At 44.4% G+C, this 19,324-nt stretch overlaps 1 protein-coding gene across 2 annotated transcripts in view; it reads left to right on the top strand.

The window, feature by feature from the left end:
- caprin1b (cell cycle associated protein 1b) overlaps window positions 1-19,324 on the top strand; it is a 271,770-nt gene that overhangs the window by 188,051 nt on the left and 64,395 nt on the right. For both annotated transcript variants that reach the window (XM_078221064.1, XM_078221066.1), the window contains 2 exons: window positions 4,980-5,126; window positions 7,149-7,302. In XM_078221064.1, coding sequence (XP_078077190.1) covers window positions 4,980-5,126; window positions 7,149-7,302 — 301 coding nt within the window. The remainder of the gene's footprint in view (window positions 1-4,979; window positions 5,127-7,148; window positions 7,303-19,324) is intronic.

The raw sequence follows: 19,324 nt of genomic DNA, 5'->3' as shown, positions 1-19,324 counted from the left end.
GGAACAGGCCCTTTGGCCCTCCAAGCCTGTGCCACTCATGTGCCCACTAGACCATTTTTTTGTATCCCTCTATTCCCAGTCTGTTCATGTGGCTATCTTGGGGTTTTCCTTAATCCTGCCTGCCAAAGCCTTCTCATGACCCCTTCTGGCTCTCCTAATTTCCTTCTTAAGATCCTTCCGATTAGCCGTATACCCTTCAAGATCTCTAACATTACCGAGCTCCCTGAACCTTCTGTAAGCTTTTCTTTTCTTCTTGACTAGATTCATTACAGCCTTTGTACACCACGGTTCCTGTAACCTACCATAACTTCCCTGTCTCATTGGAACGTTGCTATGCAGAACTCCAGGCAAATGTTCCCTGAAAATTTGCCACATTTCTTCCGTGCATTTCCCTGAGAAAACCTCTTTCCAATTTAAGCCTCCAATTTCTTGCCTGATAGCCTCATAATTCCCCTTACTCCAATTAAACAAAGAACACTTTTCTAACTTGTCTGACCCTATCTCTCTCCAATGCTAATGTAAAGGAGATAGAATTATGATCACTATCTCCAAAATGCTCTCCCACTGAGAGATCTGACACCTGACCAGGTTCAATGCGAAATCAAGTACAGCCTCTCCTCTTGTAGGCTTATCTACATACTGTGTCAAGAAACCCTTCTGAACACACCTAACAAACTCCTCCCCATCTACACCCCTTACTCTAGGGAGGTTCCAATCAATATTTGGGAAATTAAAATCTCCCATCACAACAATTCTGTTATTATTACACCTTTCCAGTATCTGTTTCCCTATCTGCTCCTCAACATCCCTGTTACTATTGGGTGGCCTATAGAAAACACCCAGTAATGTTATTGACCCCTTCCTGTTCCTAACCTCCACCCACAGAGACTCTGTAGACAATCCCTCCATGGTGTCCATCTTTTCTGCAGCCGTGACACTATCTCTGATCAACAGTGCCACTCCCCCACCTCTTTTGCCTCCCTCCCTGTCCCTTCCGAAACATCTGAAACCCAGCACTTGAAGTAACCAGTCCTGTCCCTGAGTCATCCAAGTCTCTGTAATGGCCACCACATCATATCTCCCAAGTAGTGATCCACACTTTAAGCTCATCCACTTTGTTTGAAACAGTCCTTGCGTTAAAATAGACACATGTCAAACCTTCGGTCTGAGTGCTCCCCTTCTCTATCACCTGCCTATCCTCCCTCTCACACTGTTGGCAAGCTTTCTCTATTTGTGAGCTAACCCTCTCTCTCCCAGTCACTTCAATTTGAATCCCACCCCCCAACCATACTAGTTTAAACTCTCCCCAGTAGCCTTAGCAAACCTCCCCGCCAGGATATTGGTCCCCCTGGGATTCAAGGGCAACCCGTCCTTATTGTACAGGTCAACCTGCCCGAAAAGAGGTCCCAATGATCCAGTACCCTGAATCCCTGCCCCCTGCTCCAATCCCTCAGCCATGCCCTTATCCTCCACCTCATTCCATTCCTACACTCACTGTCGCGTGGCACAGGCAGCAATCCCGAGATTAGAATCATAGAAATCATAGAAACCCTACAGTCCAGAAAGAGGCCATTCGGCCCATCGAGTCTGCACCGACCACAATCCCACCCAGGCCCTACCCCCCATATCCCTACATATTTTACCCACTAATCTATGCATCCCAGGACACTAAGGGGCAATTTTTTAGCATGGCCAATCAACCAAACCCGCACATCTTTGGACTGTGGGAGGAAACCGGAGCACCCGGAGGAAACCCACGCAAACACGAGGAGAATGTGCAAACTCCACACAGGCAGTGACCCAAGCCGGGAATCGAACCCAGGCCCCTGGAGCTGTGCAGTCCTTCTTCTCAACTCCCTCTCCAACTCCCTATATTCTCCTTTCAGGACCTATTCCCTTTTCCGATCTATGTCATTGGTACCAATATGTACCACGACCTCTGGCTCTTCTCCCTCCCACTTCAGGATATCTTGGACGCCATCAGAAATATCCCGGATCCTGGCACCAGGGAGGCAAACTACCATCCGAGTTTCTTGACCGCGTCCACAGAATCGCCTGTCCGACCCCCTCACTATAGAGTCCCCTATTACTACTGCCTTCCTCCTCCTTTCCCTCCCCTTCTGAGCTACAGGGCCGGACTCTGTGCCAGAGGCACGGCCACTGTTGCTTCCCCCAGGTAGGCTGTTTCCCCCCCGCAACAGCACTCAAACAGGAGTACTTATTGTTCAGGGACACAGCCACTGGGTACTCTCTAGTACCTGTCCTTTCCCCTTCCCCTTAGAACCATAGAAAATTACAGCTCAGAAACAGGCCTTTTGGCCCTTTTGTGCCGAACCATTTTTTGCCTAGTCCCACTGACCTGCACTTGGACCATATCCCTCCACATCCCTCTCATCCATGAACCTGTCCAAGTTTTTCTTAAATGTTAAAAGTGACCCCGCATTTACCACTTTATCCGGCAGCTCATTCCACACTCCCACCACCCTCTGCGTGAAGAAGCCACCCCTAATATTCCCTTTAAACTTTTCTCCTTTCACCCTTAACCCATGCCCTCTGGTTTTTTTCTCCCCTAGCCTCAGCGGAAAAAGCCTGCTTGCATTCACTCCTATCTATACCTATCAAAATCTTATACACCTCTATCAAATCTCCCCTCCATCTTCTACACTCCAGGGAATAAAGTCCCAACCTATTCAATCTCTCTCTGTAACTCAGCTTCTCAAGTCCCGGCAACATCCTTGTGAACCTTCTCTGCACTCTTTCAACCTTATTTACATCCTTCCTGTAATTAGGTGACCAAAACTGTACACAATACTCCAAATTCGGCCTCACCAATGCCTTATATAACCGTACCATAACACTCCAACTTTTATACTCGATACTCCGATTTATAAAGGCCAATGTACCAAAGGCACTCTTTACGACCCTATCCACCTGTGACGTCACTTTTAGGGAATTCTGTACCTGTATTCCCAGATCCCTCTGTTCAACTGCACTCTTCAGAGTCCTACCATTTACCCTGTACGTTCTTCTTTGGTTTGTCCTTCCAAAGTGCAATACCTCACACTTGTCTGCGTTAAATTCTATTTGCCACTTTTCAGCCCATTTTTCTAGTTGGTCCAAATCCCTCTGCAAGCTTTGAAAACCTTCCTCACTGTCCACTACACCTCCAATCTTTGTATCATCAGCAAACTTGCTGATCCAATTTACCACATTATCATCCAGATCATTGATATAGATGACAAACAACAATGGACCCAACACCGATCCCTGCGGCACATCACTTGTCACAGGCCTCCACTCAGAGAAGCAATTCTCCACGACCACTCTCTGGCTTCTTCCACTGAGCCAGTGTCTAATCAAATTTACTACCTCCCCATGTATACCCAGCGACTGTACCTTCCTAACTAACCTCCCATGAGGGACCTTGTCAAAGGCCTTGCTGAAATCCAGGTAGACAACATCCACCGCCTTCCCTTCATCCACTTTCCTGGTAACCTCCTTGGAAAACTCTAATAGATTGGTCAAACATGACCTACCACGCACAAAGCCATGTTGACTCTCCCTAATAAGTCCTTGTCTATCCAAATATTTGTAGATCCTATCCCTTATCACACCTTCCAATAACTTGCCCACCACCGACGTCAAACTTACTGGCCTATAATTTCCCGGATTTCTTTTGGAACCTTTTTTAAACAACGGAACAACATGAGCCACCCTCCAATCATCCGGCACCTCCCCCGTGAATACTGACATTTTAAATATGTCTGCCAGGGCCCCTGCAAGTTCAACACTAGCTTCCCTCAAGGTCCGTGGGAATACCCTGTCCGGTCCTGGATTTATCCACTCTGATTTGCCTCAAGACAGCGAGCACCTCCTCCCCTTTAATCTGTAAAGGTTCCATGACCTCCCTACCAGTTTGTCCTATTTCCGTAGACTCCATGCCCGTTTCCTCAGTAAATACGGATGCAAAAAAACCATTTAGTATCTTCCTAACCGTGACCCACTTGTCTGCCTCCCGTGGCCCCGATATGACCACCTGCCTGTAAATCCTCTCTTTCACCACCTCCTTCTCCCTGACCAGACAAGGTCATCGAGTTGCAGCTCCAGTTCCCTAATGTGGTCCCTTAGGAGCTGCAGCTCGACACACCTGGCGCAGATATGGACGTCCGGGAGGCTAGGAGACTCCAGGACCTCCCACATCCGACACCGAGAACAACAAACTGGCCTCACACTCATAATTCCCCTTTCTTCAAATAACACAGGAAAAACTAAGAACTAAACCTACCCTGCCTCGCCCGTTTCCACCTAAGCCCGTTGAGCCAAAGCCCTTCAGCCTTCGCTCTGCTCCCCCTCACTCTGCCGCTAGTAGTAAGTATGATGATATGACTAATGTAGTTCACCCCCTTAAAAAAAATACTATTTTCATTATTACATACAAGCAGTCAATCCCAAGGATTCACCCACTCATTTTTATAGATTAATTTTGTAATGTTTTTGTCTTGTTTCGATCCTGTTATCCAAGCATCAGCATGTTTTAATCCAGGGATATAATGTTTGGAATTACTGTCCATTGGGAAATTCAATTATTTGATTTCTTTCTAAACTACCAATAGTGATCAGAACCCAAAGCATAGTTGTGTATTGCTTTGCACCGTGATGTCAAAGATGTAAGTTAAAAGAGAACTTGGTAAAATTATTTCTCCTGCATCTTCTCAGCTCCCAAAAATTCAGGCGTTTTTTTTAGTAAGTGTGGCTTTGTAACGAAGGAGTGTGCACACATCTAATGGGAACGTTTATTTATAAATGCATCAGATTCTGGAATGGAAGAAAATTATGTTTGCTATGGCTGCATCTAACTGGCACCTATATAGAACTGTGCTAAGCTTGAATGTGCCCTTTTTAGTAGCATTTAATAGTTACAGTTAGTTGTAGCTTTATTCATTTTTTTTTGTATTCTTCAAACTTCTGTATCTCCATAGACTGCAATGTCGCTGACCTCTGAACAGCCACCAGCATCAACAACACTTCCTGTTTCCCAGTCACAAGCTTTCAAGGCTCCTCCTAACAAACCGCTCCACAGCAGTGGCATAAATGTGAACGCTGCTCCATTCCAATCAATGCAGACGGTAAGATGGCCTTTATTTTGACAGCTATTTACCAAATCAAACCTTGATTAGGTTTGACCTAAAAGCAACCATTTAGTATAAGTGTTATAGAGTCATAGAATCATTTAAGTCACACAGTGCAGAAAAAGCCCTTCGGCCCATCGCATCGACAATATCTACCACTAAAGGTGCGCTAATCCATTTTCTTTTACTTGTCTGCCTAATCCACCAACAGGTATATGTCCTTTTGAGATTCAAGATTAGCCTAATCAAAGTTGACAATGTTTTCAATCTTTGTCATCTGCAAATTTTAAGATCATGCCCTGAATGGCACTGTTTAGGTTGTTAATATATATCAAGAGCAGCAAGTGTTCCAATTACGACCCTTTGGGAACTCTGGAAACCTTCCTCTAATCTGAAATAGGGGAAAACATTTGAGATATTTGTGTTCCTCTTATTCTGGCCTTTTAAGCATCCCTGATTTTAATCCCTGAACTTTTGGCAGCCATGCTTTTCAGTTGCTTTGGCCCTGAGGAATTTAATCAGGGCATTGAAATGAGAAAATAACAGGGTTTAAGATTTCATGTCTGGGATTTGATGGTTTCCATCCTAGATTGTTAGCGGAACATGGATGATGAATTTGCTGTTGTCAGTTGCAACTTTTAATCTGTTAGGGGTCTTGGATATGCCCTATCTGGAATTCTGTATACGTTTTTAAGAAAAAGTGTATAATTTTTGGAAGAAAGTGGGAAATGATAGATAAGACCTCTTATTTTTAAACTTTGCAGCCTAGTTCTAGATTCTCTGAAGAGGAAACATCCATTCGGCATCTACCCTATGGAACCCTCAATCTTTTTATGGTTCAATAAGATTACCTCTCATTCATCTAAACTTCAATGAGTACAGGTCCACTCTGCTCACCCTTCATAAGACAATGCGTTCATCCCAAGAATCAGCAAAGCAAACCTTCTCTGAACTGCTTCTAGTGCAAGTATCTGCTTCCTCGAGTAAGATGACCAAAACTGTTCACGGTGGCCTCACTCTATTTCCACGTACGGTTATAGCAAGGCGTTCCTACATTTTTGCTTAGTTATCCTTAATTAAAGGCCAACGTCTGATTGGACTTCCTATTCTTCTTGCTAATGAAGAAAACTTCACATTTTCACAAATCATACTCCATTTGCCAAATTTTTGCCCACTCACTCAACCTATCTATATCCCTTTGCAGACTCTTTGCATCCTCTTCACAACTTGCTCTCCAATCTATCTTTGCAGGTCGCAAATTTGACTACAATGCATTCGGTTTCTCAACCCAAGCACGGTGGCACAGTGGTTAGCACTGCTGCCTCACAGCGCCAGGGACCCGGGTTCGATTCCCGGCTCGGGTCACTGTCTGTGTGGAGTTTGCACATTCTCCCCGTGTCCGCGTGGGTTTCCTCTGGGTGCTCCGGTTTCCTCCCACAGTCCAAAACTGTGCGGGTTAAGTTGATTGGCCACGCTAAATTGCCCCTTAGTGTCAGGGGGACTAGCTAGGGTAAATGCAAGGGGTTGTGGGGATCGGGCTTGGGTGGGATTGTGGTCGGTGCAGACTCGATGGGCCGAACGGCGGCCTCCTGCACTGTAGGATTCTATGATTCTCCCAACTTTCAGGAGAATGTCTGCTCCTTCTGGCCAGTGAGCCATATGTGATTAGAAGAGTGTTCTTCCTCTTTCCTTTCCTTGGCCTGCCACGTTTTGATCAGGATGTCTATGTTCCTTTAACTGTTTCTTAGCTGCATGCAATAATTATCTTTGCTAAGGAATTTCCAAATGAATCTGTTGACTAAACCAATTTATAGCTGAAAGATCATAGAAAGAAATAAGCCTGGGGTGATACAATACTCATTTTGAAAAGCTTGAATGGACAGCATTATTTGGCATATTTTTGTTTGTAAATTGATCTCTGCAAGTTAATACGAAGGTACAGTTTTACAAAATCCATGAGAGTTGGTTTTAAAAGTTAAATTTCTGTTCTTTTTATATCACCTCCAACATTTTTTAAAGGTGTTTAATATGAATGCACCAGTGCCTCCTGCCAGTGACCCTGACACCCTCAAACAGCAGAGCCCATACCAGCCCAACTATAGCCAAGGTTTCAACAGCCAGCCTCAGCATCAGGTGGAGCAGCCTGAATTGCAGCAAGAGACGCTTACAACTGGTAAGAAAGTCTCTCAAATAAAATGAAGTGTACTATTGCTAATCGTTTTCTTTTGAATGTAGTAACTTGTCTATAATTGGACTGATGTGGTTTTGATTTTGAACATGAACTTTGTTTCATTGTTATTAATATTTCTGGACTGGAGACAATATAGGTGTTTTATGCCTATGTTACCATTTGACAGTTTCTTTTGTACTTCTGGCTGGCCTTCCACACTGTCTCCTGTATAAGCCTGGGGTCATCCAAAACTCTGCAGCCTGTGTCTTAACCCACAGCAAGTCCTGTTTCAGAGAAAAAGAAACCGAAGCAGGAGCAGGCAACTCGGTTCTTCCAGCTTGCTCTAGCATTATTATGATCGTGGCTGATCATCCAACTCAATAGTCTGATCCTGCTTTCCCCCATGTCCTTTGATCCTCTTCTCTTCTCTCTCCCCCCCCCCCCCCCAAAAAAAAAAAGAACTATAGCTAATTCCTCTTTGAAAACGTAAGAACATAAGAACTAGGAGCAGGAGTAGGCCATCTGGCCCCTCGAGCCGCCTGCTCCGCCATTCAATAAAATCATGGTCGATCTTTTCGTGGACTCAGCCCGCTTACCAAAAATCCTTAATTCCTTTACAGCTCAAAAATTGATCTATCCTTGCCTTAAAAACATTCAATGAGGTAGCCTCAACTGCTTCACTGGGCAGGGAATTCCACAGATTCACAACCCTTTGTGTGAAGAAGTTCCTCCTCAACTCAGCCCTAAATCTGCTCCCCCTTATTTTGACGCCATGCCCCCTAGTTCTAGTTTCACCCGCCAGTGGAAGCAACTTCCCTGCTTCTATCTTATCTATTCCGTTCATAATCTTATAGGTTTCTAGAGGATCTCCCCTCATTCTTCTGAATTCCAATGATGATAGCCCCAGTCTACTCAGTCTCTCCTCATAAGCCAACCCTCTCAACTCTGGAATCAACCTAGTGAATCTCCTCTACACCCTCTCTATTTTTTCCTTGATGATAGATTCAAGCATTTTCCCCACTACAGAAGTTAAGCTAACCGGCCTATAGTTGCCCGCCTTTTGTCTACTTCCTTTTTTAAACAGTGGCGTCATATTTGCTGTTTTTCAATCTGCGGGAACCACCCCAGAGTCCAGCGAATTTTGGTAAATTACCACTAGTGCATTTGCTATTTCCCCCCAGATCTCTTTTAGTACCTTGGGATGTATTCCATCAGGGCCAGGAGACTTGTCTACCTTTAGCCCCATTAGCTTGCCCAATACTACCTCTTTCGTGATGATAGTTTCTAGGTCCTCACCTGCCATAGCCTTCCTGTCATCAATTTTTGGCATGTTAGTTGTGTCTTCCACTGTGAAAACCGACACAAAATACCTGTTCAATGCCTCAGCCAATTTCTCATTTCCAGTTATTACATTGGTCCTTTAGAGGATGAGAATGGGGATGTAATAACTGGAAACTAGAAGCAGGAGTAGGCCATTTGGACCTTTGAGCCTGCTCTAACATTTATTTTGATCATGGCTCATCATCTAATTTAATATTCTGATACCGCCCCTCTTTCTTCCTCCATAACCCTTGATCCCTTTAGCCCCAGGGGTTTATCTAATTTCTTCTTAAAATCAGATGACGTTTTGGCCTCAACTACATTCTCTGGTAGTGAATTCCACACATTCACCACCCTCTGGGTGAAGAAATTTCTCCTCACCTCAGTTCTAAAACGTTTACCCTTTATCCTCAAACAATGACCCCTAGTTCTGGATTTCCCTTTTCATTGGGAACATTCTTTCTGAATCTACCCTGTCTAACCCTGTTAGAATTTTGTAAGTTTCTATGGGATCCCTGAATGTACAATGTTTTGGCCTTAACTGCTCTCTGTGGTAGTGAATTCCACAGATTCACTGATCTCTGAAATATTTCCTCATCTCAGTCCTAATAGGTTTACCCTGTATCCTTTGACTATGACCCCTGGTTCTGGATACCTATCACCCTGAACTGGCTGACGTACATTAGCTCCTGGTATAGCAGAGTTCTAATTTTAAAATTGCAATCTTTGTTTTCACAACTGTCAATGCTTCACCTCTTCCCATCTCTATAATAGCCCCCAACCCCACAACTTTCCAATACATCTGTCTCCATCTAATTCTGGATTTTTGAGCATTCAGGATTTTAATCAGCCCATCATAGGTTACTGTGCCCTCAGTTTCTTGGCCCCTAAGCTGTGCAATTTCCTCCTTTGATATTCTTTAAATCTAGCTCTTTGGCCAAGGTTTTGACACCTGACCTAATATTTCTTTGTGACTTGGTATTGTATTTTGTTTTATGATGCTTCTGTGAAGAAGCTTGGAGTGTTTTATTACATTAAAGATGCCATATTACTATGTTGTGTACATTTTACTATGTCTAGCTTCATATAGTTTGCCAGTCATGCATTTACAGAGAATGCTATTTTTGGTCATGGTTTAATCACAATCATACTTTTTACCTCGGAATGGCTGTACTGTAGAATCTCTCGATGTCAAATGAAAGTATTATGTGCCATGATCACAATTTCAACTTTATTGTCCTTTAGAAATTGCTGGATCAGAGTTTGTAATTTGCAAAGACTGTGTTGCTATTTCTGTGGAAACATCTATGGAAACTCTGTCCAAATTATGATGCTCCTGGAAAGTGTGACCATTTGTTCTTGTCAGTGAAATTTAAGCTTTGATGCTGAATAACCTATTGTCAGAAATGTTTTAACTACTGGGTATTTGCATGGTCACATTATTTTGCTAGCCTATAACTATCTAGGAGTGTTCATGAGTAGCGCACGTTGGGTTTATCTAAAGTTCCACAGACTATTGTGAAGTTTTTTCAATAAAAGTTACAAACACATTTCACTTTTGCAGGAAATTAATGTTCAAGTTTTATCTTCAAGTTGGTGCTTTTTTTGTTGTAACAAGGTATCAGTAAATGTGCACAAAAGTTGAACTTTGTTTAAAATTAACCTAATTTCACACTTGGTTGTATCTGGACACATTGCTTTAGCGGCATGAAGTAAATAAAACAATTAAACATAAGTTTAGGAATATTATTACAGCAAATTGCCTTGTCAAAACACGTCAGAACATATCAAGGTAAACGCAGCTCCTTTGACTCGTGCAGACACTGGTGTAGCATATGGAAGGCTGTGGGCCATTTGTAAGGCAGGGTCTCTATCACGTAAAGCATTGGTAATGACTGACTGCGAAGGACTAAAACACTAGCAAGACCGCAGCTAGAGTACTGTATTACAGGAAGGATGTGTTTGCACAGAGGAGCATACATGGGATTTTATGATGTTGTTGCCAGGAATAGATAATTTTAGCTGAGGAAAGATTGGATAGGCTGGCATTGTTTTCTTTGGAATGTAGAAGGTTGAGGGGAGATCTTATGGAGAGAAATTGAATAGCCTAGTTAGAGTGGCTAGGAAGGCCTTATTGCCAAGAGTAATCAGGGGCCACAGATTCAAAGTAATTGGTAGAAGGATTGGGGAGAGTTGACAAGTTCATCAATAGAGTATTGCAGCTCTCAAGTTCACTTGCTGAATGGCTGGTAGAGACAGCAATTGTCATTGCAATACAAAAATACTTGGGTACAAGAACTAGGAGCAGGAGTAGGCCATCTGGCCCCTCGAGCCTGCTCTGCCATTCAGTAAGATCATGGCTGATCTTTTCATGGACTCAACTTACCCGCCGGCTCACCATAATCCTTAATTCCTTTACTGTTCAAAAATGTCTCTATCCTTGCCTTAAAAACATTCAATGAGGTAGCCTCAACTGCTTCACTGGGCAGGGAATTCCACAGATTCACAACCCTTTGTTTGAAGAAGTTCCTCCTCAACTCAGTCCTAAATTGGCTTCCCCTTATTTTGAGGCCATGCCTCCTAATTCTAGTTTCACCTGCCAGTGGAAACAACTTCCCTGCTTCGATCTTATCTATTCCATTCATTATCTTGTATGTTTCTATAAGATCTTCCCTAACTCTTCTGAATTCCAGTGAGTATGAACAAAGCACAGTACAGCACAGGAAACAGGCCCTTCGGCCCTCCAAACCTGTGCCGCTCCTTGGTCCAACTAGACCAATCGTTTATATCACTCCATTCCCAGGCTGCTCATGTGACTATCCAGGTAAGTCTTAAACGATGTCAGCGTGCCTGCCTCCACCACCCTACTTGGCAGCGCATTCCTGGCCCCCACCACCCTCTGTGTAAAAAACGTCCCTCTAATATCTGAGTTATACTTCGCCCCTCTCACCTTGAGCCCGTGACCCCTCATGATCGTCACTTCTGATCTGGGAAAAAGCTTCCCACCATTCACCCTATCTATCCCCTTCATAATCTTGTACACCTCTATTAGATCTCTCCTCATTCTCCGTCTTTCCAGGGAGAACAAGCCCAGTTTACCCAATCTCTCCTCATAGCTAAGACCCTCCATACCAGGCAACGTCTTGGTAAACCTTCTCTGCACTCTCTCTAATGCCTCCACGTCCTTCTGGTAGTGCGGCGACCAGAACTGGACGCAGTACTCCAAATGTGGCCTAACCAGCATTCTATACAGCTGCATCATCAGACTCCAGCTTTTATGCTCTATACCCCGTCCTATAAAGGCAAGCATACCATATGCCTTCTTCACCACCACCTCCACCTGTGTTGCCACCTTCAAGGATTTGTGGACTTGCACACCTAGGTCCCTCTGTGTTTCTATACTCTTGATGACTCTGCCATTTATTGTATAACTCCTCTCTACATTATTTCTTCCAAAATGCATCACTTTGCATTTATCTGGATTTAATTCCACCTGCCACCTCTCCGCCCAATTTTCCAGCCTATCTATATCCTGCTGTATTGCCCGCCAATGCTCATCGCTATCCGCAAGTCCAGCCATCTTTGCGTCATCCGCAAACTTGCTGATTACACCAGTTACACCTTCTTCCAAATCATTTATATATATCACTAATAGCAGAGGTCCCAGTACAGAGCCCTGCGGAACACCACTGGTCACAGACCTCCAGCCGGAAAAAGACCCTTCGACCGCTACCCTCTGTATCCTGTGGCCAAGCCAGTTCTCCTTGTATCCCATGAGCCTTAACCTTCTTAACCAACCTGCCATGTGGGACTTTGTCAAATGCCTTACTGAAATCCATATAGACGACATCCACGGCCCTTCCTTCGTCAACAGTTTTTGTCACTTCCTCAAAAAACTCCACTAAATTTGTACGGCATGACTTCCCTCTTACAAAACCATGCTGTCTGTCATTAATGAGATTGTTCCGTTCTAAATGCATATACATCCTGTCTCTAAGAATCCTCTCCAACAACCTCCCTACCACGGACGTCAAGCTCACTGGCCTATAATTACCCGGGTTATCCCTGCTACCCTTCTTAAACAACGGGACCACATTCGCTATCCTCCAATCCTCAGGGACCTTACCTGTGTCCAAAGAAGCGACAAAGATTTCCATCAGAGGCCCAGCAATTTCACCTCTTGTCTCCCTGAGCAGTCTAGATAGATGCCATCAGGCCCTGGGGCTTTGTCAGCTTTAATATTCCCAAAAAACCTAACACTTCCTCCCTTGTAATGGAGATTTTCTCTAACGGGTCAACACCTCCCTCCGAGACACTCCCGGTTAACACGTCCCTCTCCTTCATGAATACCGATGCAAAGTATTCATTTAGGATCTCCCCTATTCATAAGAACATAAGAAATAGGAGCAGGAGTAGGCCATCTAGCCCCTCGAGCCTGCGCCGCCATTCAATAAGATCATGACTGATGTGAAGTGGATCAGTTCCACTTACCCACCTGATCCCTATAACCCCTAATTCCCTTACCGATCAGGAATCCATCTATCCGTGATTTAAACATATCCAGCAAGGTAGCCTCCACCACTTCAGTGGGCAGAGAATTCCAGAGATTCACCACCCTCTGAGAGAAGTTCCTCCTCAACACTGTCCTAAACTGACCCCCCTTTATTTTGAGGCTGTGCCCTCTAGTTCTCGCTTCCTTTCTAAGTGGAAAGAATCTCTCCACCTCTACCCTATCTAGCCCCTTCATTATCTTATAGGTCTCTATAAGATCCCCCCTCAGCCTTCTAAATTCCAACGAGTACAAACCCAATCTGCTCAGACTCTCCTCATAATCAACACCCCTCATCTCTGGTATCAACCTGGTGAACCTTCTCTGCACTCCCTCCAAGGCCAATATATCCTTCCGCAAATAAGGGGACCAATACTGCACACAGTATTCCAGCTGCGGCCTCACCAATGCCCTGTAGAAATGCAGCAAGACATCTCTGCTTTTATATTCTATCCCCCTTGCGATGTAGGCCAACATCCCATTTGCCTTCTTGATCACCTGTTGCACCTGCAGACTAGGTTTTTGCGTCTCATGCACAAGGACCCCCAGGTCCCTTTGCACAGTAGCATGTTGTAATTTTTTTCCCTTTAGATAATAATCCAATTTGCTATTATTTCCGCCAAAGTGAATAACCTCGCATTTGTCAACGTTATACTCCATCTGCCAGATCCTCGCCCACTCACTCAGCCTGTCCAAATCTCTCTGCAGACCTTCTACACCCTCTTGGGTTCTAAGCATAATTCCCCTCCTTTGTCCCTGAGAGGTCCGATTTTCTCCCTGACAACTCTTTTGTTCCTAACGTATGAATAGAATGCCTTAGGATTCTCCTTAATCCTGCCTGCCAAGAACATCTCGTGACCTCAGTCTACTCAGTGACCCCAGTCTACTCAGTCTCTCCTCATAAGCCAACCCTCTCAACTCCGGAATCAATCTAGTGAATCTCATCTGCACCCCTTCCAGTGCCAGTATGTCTTTTCTCAAGTAAGGAGACCAAAACTGTACGTGGCACTCCAGGTGTGGCCTCACCAGCACCATATGCAGCTGCAACATAACCTCACTGTTTTTAAACTCCATCCCTCTAGCAATAAAGGACAAAATTGCATTTGCCTTAATTACCTGCTGCACCTGCAAACCAACTTTTTGTGATTCTTGCACAAGGACACCCAAGTTCCTCTGCACAGCAGCATGCTGCAATTTTTTACCATTTAAATAATAGTCCATTTTCCTGTTATTCCTTCCAAAATGGATGACCTCACGTTTACCAACATTATACTCCAATTGTCAGACCCTTGCCCACTCAAACTATCCATATCCCTTTGCAGAATTTGTGTCCTCTGCACACTTTGCTCTGCCACTCATCTTGGTGTCATCTGCAAATTTTGACACACTACACTTGGTCCCCAACTCCAAATCATCTATGTAAATTGCAAACAATTGCTGTCCCAACAAAAATGCCCGAGGCACACCCCTAATCACTGATCGCCAACCAGAAAAACACCCATTTCCCCCACTCTTTGCTTTCTGTTAGTTAACCAATCTTCTATCCATGCTAATACATTACCCATAACACCGTGCACCTTTATTTTATGCAGCAGCCTTTGATACAGCACCTTGTCAAATGCTTTCTGGAAATCCAGATACACCGCATCCACAGGTTCCCCATTGTCCACAGTGCATATAATGTTCTCAAAGAATTCCACCAAATTAGTCAAACATGACCTGCCCTTCATGAACCCATGCTGCATCTTCCCAGTGGGACAATTGATATCCAGATATCTTGTTATTTCTTCCTTGATGGATTCAAGCATTTTCCCTACTACAAAAGTTAAGCTAACAGGCTTATAGTTACCTGCCTTTTGTCTGCCTCCTTTTTAAACAGTGGTGTCACATTTGCTGTTTTCTAATCTGCGAGAACCACCCCAGAGCCCAGCAAATTTTGGTACATTACACTAGTGCATTTGCTGTTTCTGCTGCCAACTCTTTTAGTACCCTGGAATGCCTTCCATTAGGGCCAGGAGACTTGTCTACCTTTAGCCCCATTAGCTTGCCTAACACTACCTCTTTAGCGATAGTTTCTAGGCCCTCACCTGCCATAGCTTTCCTGTCATCAATTTTTGGCATCACATCAAGTGCAGCTTAGCTACAGGGTTACCACCCAAGAACTCAGTAACTCTTTTTGAGCTGGCACAGACACAATGATTTGATGGTCTCCTCTGTGTTTCTGTGACATGCTTTGCTGTATTAAATCTAGTGTGAAAATATACCCTTTCGAATTGCACCATTATGATTAGTTGTACTTTGTGATGAATGAAAGGGAGAATAGGTAATTGAGGGTCTCAGACTGTACAGTGTACAAAGAACAAAGAAAATTACAGCCCTCCAACAAACCTGCACCGAACATGCTACCCAACTTAACTAAAACTCCCTACCCTTCCAGGAGCCATATCCCTTTATTCCCATTCTATTCATGTATTTGTCAAGACGCCCCTTAAAAGTCACTATCGTATCTGCTTCCACTACCTCCCCCAGCAATGGCTTCCAGGCATCCACCACACTCTGTGTAAAAAAAAAAATCTGCCTCGTACATCTCCTTTAAACCTTGCCCCTCGCACCTTAAACCTGTGCCCCCTAGTAGTTGATTCTTCCACCCTGGGAAAAAGCTTCTGACTATCTACTCTGTCCATGCCTCTCATAATCTTGTAGACTTCTATCAGGTCACCCCTCGACCTCCGTTGTTCCAGTGAGAACAAACCAAGTTTCTCCAACCTCTCCTCATAGCTAATGCCCTCCATACCAGCAACATCCTGGTTAATCTTTTCTGTACCCTCTCCAAAGCCTCCACATCCTTCTGGTAGTGTGGCGATCAGAATTGAGCACTACATTCCAAGTGCGGCCTAACTAAGGTTCTATAAAGCTGCAACATGACTTGCCAATTTTTAAACTCAATGCCCCGCCGATGAAGGCAAGCATGTTGTATGCCGCCTTGACTACCTTCTCCACCTGCATTGCCACTTTCAGTGACCTGTGTACCTCCACCCAGATCCCTTTGCCTATCAATACTCTTAAGGGTTTGCCATTTACTGTATATTTCCTATCTGTATCAGACCTTCCAAAATGCATTACCTCACATTTGTCCGGATTAAACTCCATCTGCCACCTCTCCGTCCAAGTCTCCAACTGATCCATATCTTGCTGCATCCTCCGATGGTCCTCATCGCTATCTGAAAATCCACCAACCTTTGTGTCGTCCGCAAACTTACTAATCAAACCAGTTACATTTTTCTCCAAATCATTTATATGTATTCCGAACAGCAAAGGTCCCAGCACTGATCCCTGAGGAACACCACTTGTCACAGCCCTCCATTCAGAAACGCACCCTTCCACTGCTCCCTCTGTCTTCTTTGACCGACATGATGTGGAGATGCTGGCGTTGGACTGGGGTAAACAGACTAAGAGGTTTCACAACACCAGGTTAAAGTCCAACAGGTTTATTTGGTAGCAAAAGCCACTAGCTTTCGGAGCGCTGCTCCTTCGTCAGGTAAGTGGGAGTTCTGTTCACAAACAGGGCATTTAAAGACACACTCAATTTACAAAATAATGGTTGGAATGCCTCGCCCATTTCCTCTGGCTCCATGCATAGATTCCCTCCCTTGCCCTTGAGTGGGCCAATCCTCTCCCTGGCTACCCCCTTGCTCTTTATATATGTATAAAAAGTCTTGGGGTTTTCCTTAATCCTGCTGTAGATGCAGGAAAGATGTTCCCAATGGTCAGCAAGTCCAGAATTGGGGCTCACAGTCTGAGGATATGGGGAAAACCATTTAGGACTGAGATGAGAAATTCCTTCACCCAGAGAGTGTTGTACCTGTCGTACTCTCCCGCAGAAGGTAGTTGAAGCCAAAACATGGTTTGTTTTCAAGAAATTAGATAGCTCTTGGGGCTAAAGGGATCAAACGATATGAGGGGAAAACGGGAACAGGTTACTGAGTTGGATGTTTGCCATGGTCATAATGAATGGCGGAGCAGGCTCAGGGCTGAATGGCCCACTGCCATTTTCTATGCTTCTTTATGGAATAATTAAGCAAACTAAAGAAAGCCCATGGAAAGGTTTGCAAAATGGTGCGATAACTCTCTCCAACTGAATAAGAAAGACAAGAGAATTAATTATGGACTTTAGGTAAAAACTAGTTAATATTATTCCATGAAGATTCATGATCTGGACGTTGAAGTAGTTATTGACTGCAATTATCTTGGCATCAAAGCGGATGAGTTGAATTGGAGTGAACATTATCATGTGATGGTCAAGGGACACACAATTATACTGCCCCAAATTAAAAGCCTTTCATTTTTATGGGAGACGGTGCTGTACTAGTATTGTTGCTGAACTAGTAATCCACTGACAAAGAACAAAGAAAATTACAGCAAAGGAACAGGCCCTTCGGCCCTCCAAGCCTGCTCCGACCATGCTGCCCGACTGAACTAAAACCCCCTACCCTTCCAGGGACCATATTCCTCTATTCCCATCCTATTCGTGTATTTGTCCAGATGCCCCTTAAAACTCACCCTCTTATCTGCTTCCACTCCCTCCCCCAGCAGCGAGTTCCAGGCACCCACCACCCTCTATGTGTGTACAAAACGTGCCTCGTACATCTCCTTTAAACCTTGCCCCTCGCACCTTAAACCTATGCCCCTTAGTAATTGACTCTTCCACCCTGGGAAAAAGCTTCTGACTATCCACTCTGTCCATGCCTCTCATAATCTTGTAGACTTCTATGAGGTCGCCCCTCAACCTCCGTCGTTCCAGTGAGAACAAACCAAGTTTCTCCAACCTCTCTTCATAGCTAATGCCCTCCATAACAGGCAACATCCTGGTAAATCTTTTCTGTACTCTCTCCAAAGCCTCCACATTCTTCTGGTAGTGTGGCGACCAGAATTGAGCACTATATTCCAAGTGCGGCCTAACTAAGGTTCTATAAAGCTGCAACATGACTTACCAGAGCAGTACTCGAGTCAGATTTGAATCCCTCCACAGGCGATGTTGGAATTTAAATTCAATATAAATCTGGAATTTAAAGTCTAAGTATGACCATGACCCACTTGATTCACTAATGTCCTTTAGGGAACAGAATTTGCTGCCCTTACCTGGTCTGGCCTACATGTGAATCCAGATTCACAGCAATGTGGTTGACTCTTAAATGCCCTCTGAAATGACCTAGCAAGCTACTCTGTTGTATCAGACTGCTGCAGAAAATTGGAATGAAACTGGATAGACCATCTGACGTTGACTTAGGCACCAGAAATGACAACAGCAAACACAGCGCTGTTGACCCTGCAAAGTTCTCCTAATGGACATCTGGGGGTTTGTGTCAAAATTGGGAGAGGTGCCTTACAGACTAGTCAAGCAACAGCCTGACATCGTCAGACCACAGAACCATAGAAAATTACAGCTCAGAAACAGGCCTTTTGGCCCTTCTTGTCTGTGCCGAACCATTTTTTGCCTAGTCCCACTGACCTGCACTTGGACCATATCCCTCCACACCCCTCTCATCCATGAACCCGTCCAAGTTTTTCTTATGTTAAAAGTGACCCCGCATTTACCACTTTATCCGGCAGCTCATTCCACACTCCCACCACTCTCTGCGTGAAGAAGCCCCCCCTAATATTCCCTTTAAACTTTTCTCCTTTCACCCTTAACCCATGCCCTCTGGTTTTTTTCTCCCCTAGCCTCAGCGGAAAAAGCCTGCTTGCATTCACTCTATCTATACCCATCAAAATCTTATACACTTCTATCAAATCTCCCCTCAATCTTCTACGCTCCAGGGAATAAAGTCCCAACCTATTCAATCTCTCTCTGTAACTCAGCTTCTCAAGTCCCGGCAACATCCTTGTGAACCTTCTCTGCACTCTTTCAACCTTATTTACATCCTTCCTGTAACAAGGTGACCAGACACAAGGAATCATACCTTACAGACAGCATCCCTGACACCATATTACCACCCCTGATTAGGTCCTGTACCACCAGCAGTGTCACACACAGAGAGGCTCCCTTATGCTGTGGAGCTTGGTCCTTGTTATCCTGTGGTTGAGGGTGTGCACCACTGTCCATGGCTTTATCCTGCTAGCCCCCACTCTGTGTGTTATCCTTTCATTATCCCTACG

Source organism: Mustelus asterias, chromosome 9 (assembly GCF_964213995.1).
Source record: "Mustelus asterias chromosome 9, sMusAst1.hap1.1, whole genome shotgun sequence".
NCBI classification, from domain to species: Eukaryota; Metazoa; Chordata; class Chondrichthyes; order Carcharhiniformes; family Triakidae; genus Mustelus; species Mustelus asterias.
Note: the sequence above shows the minus strand (reverse complement) of the source record. Positions and strands in the feature narration are given on the sequence as shown.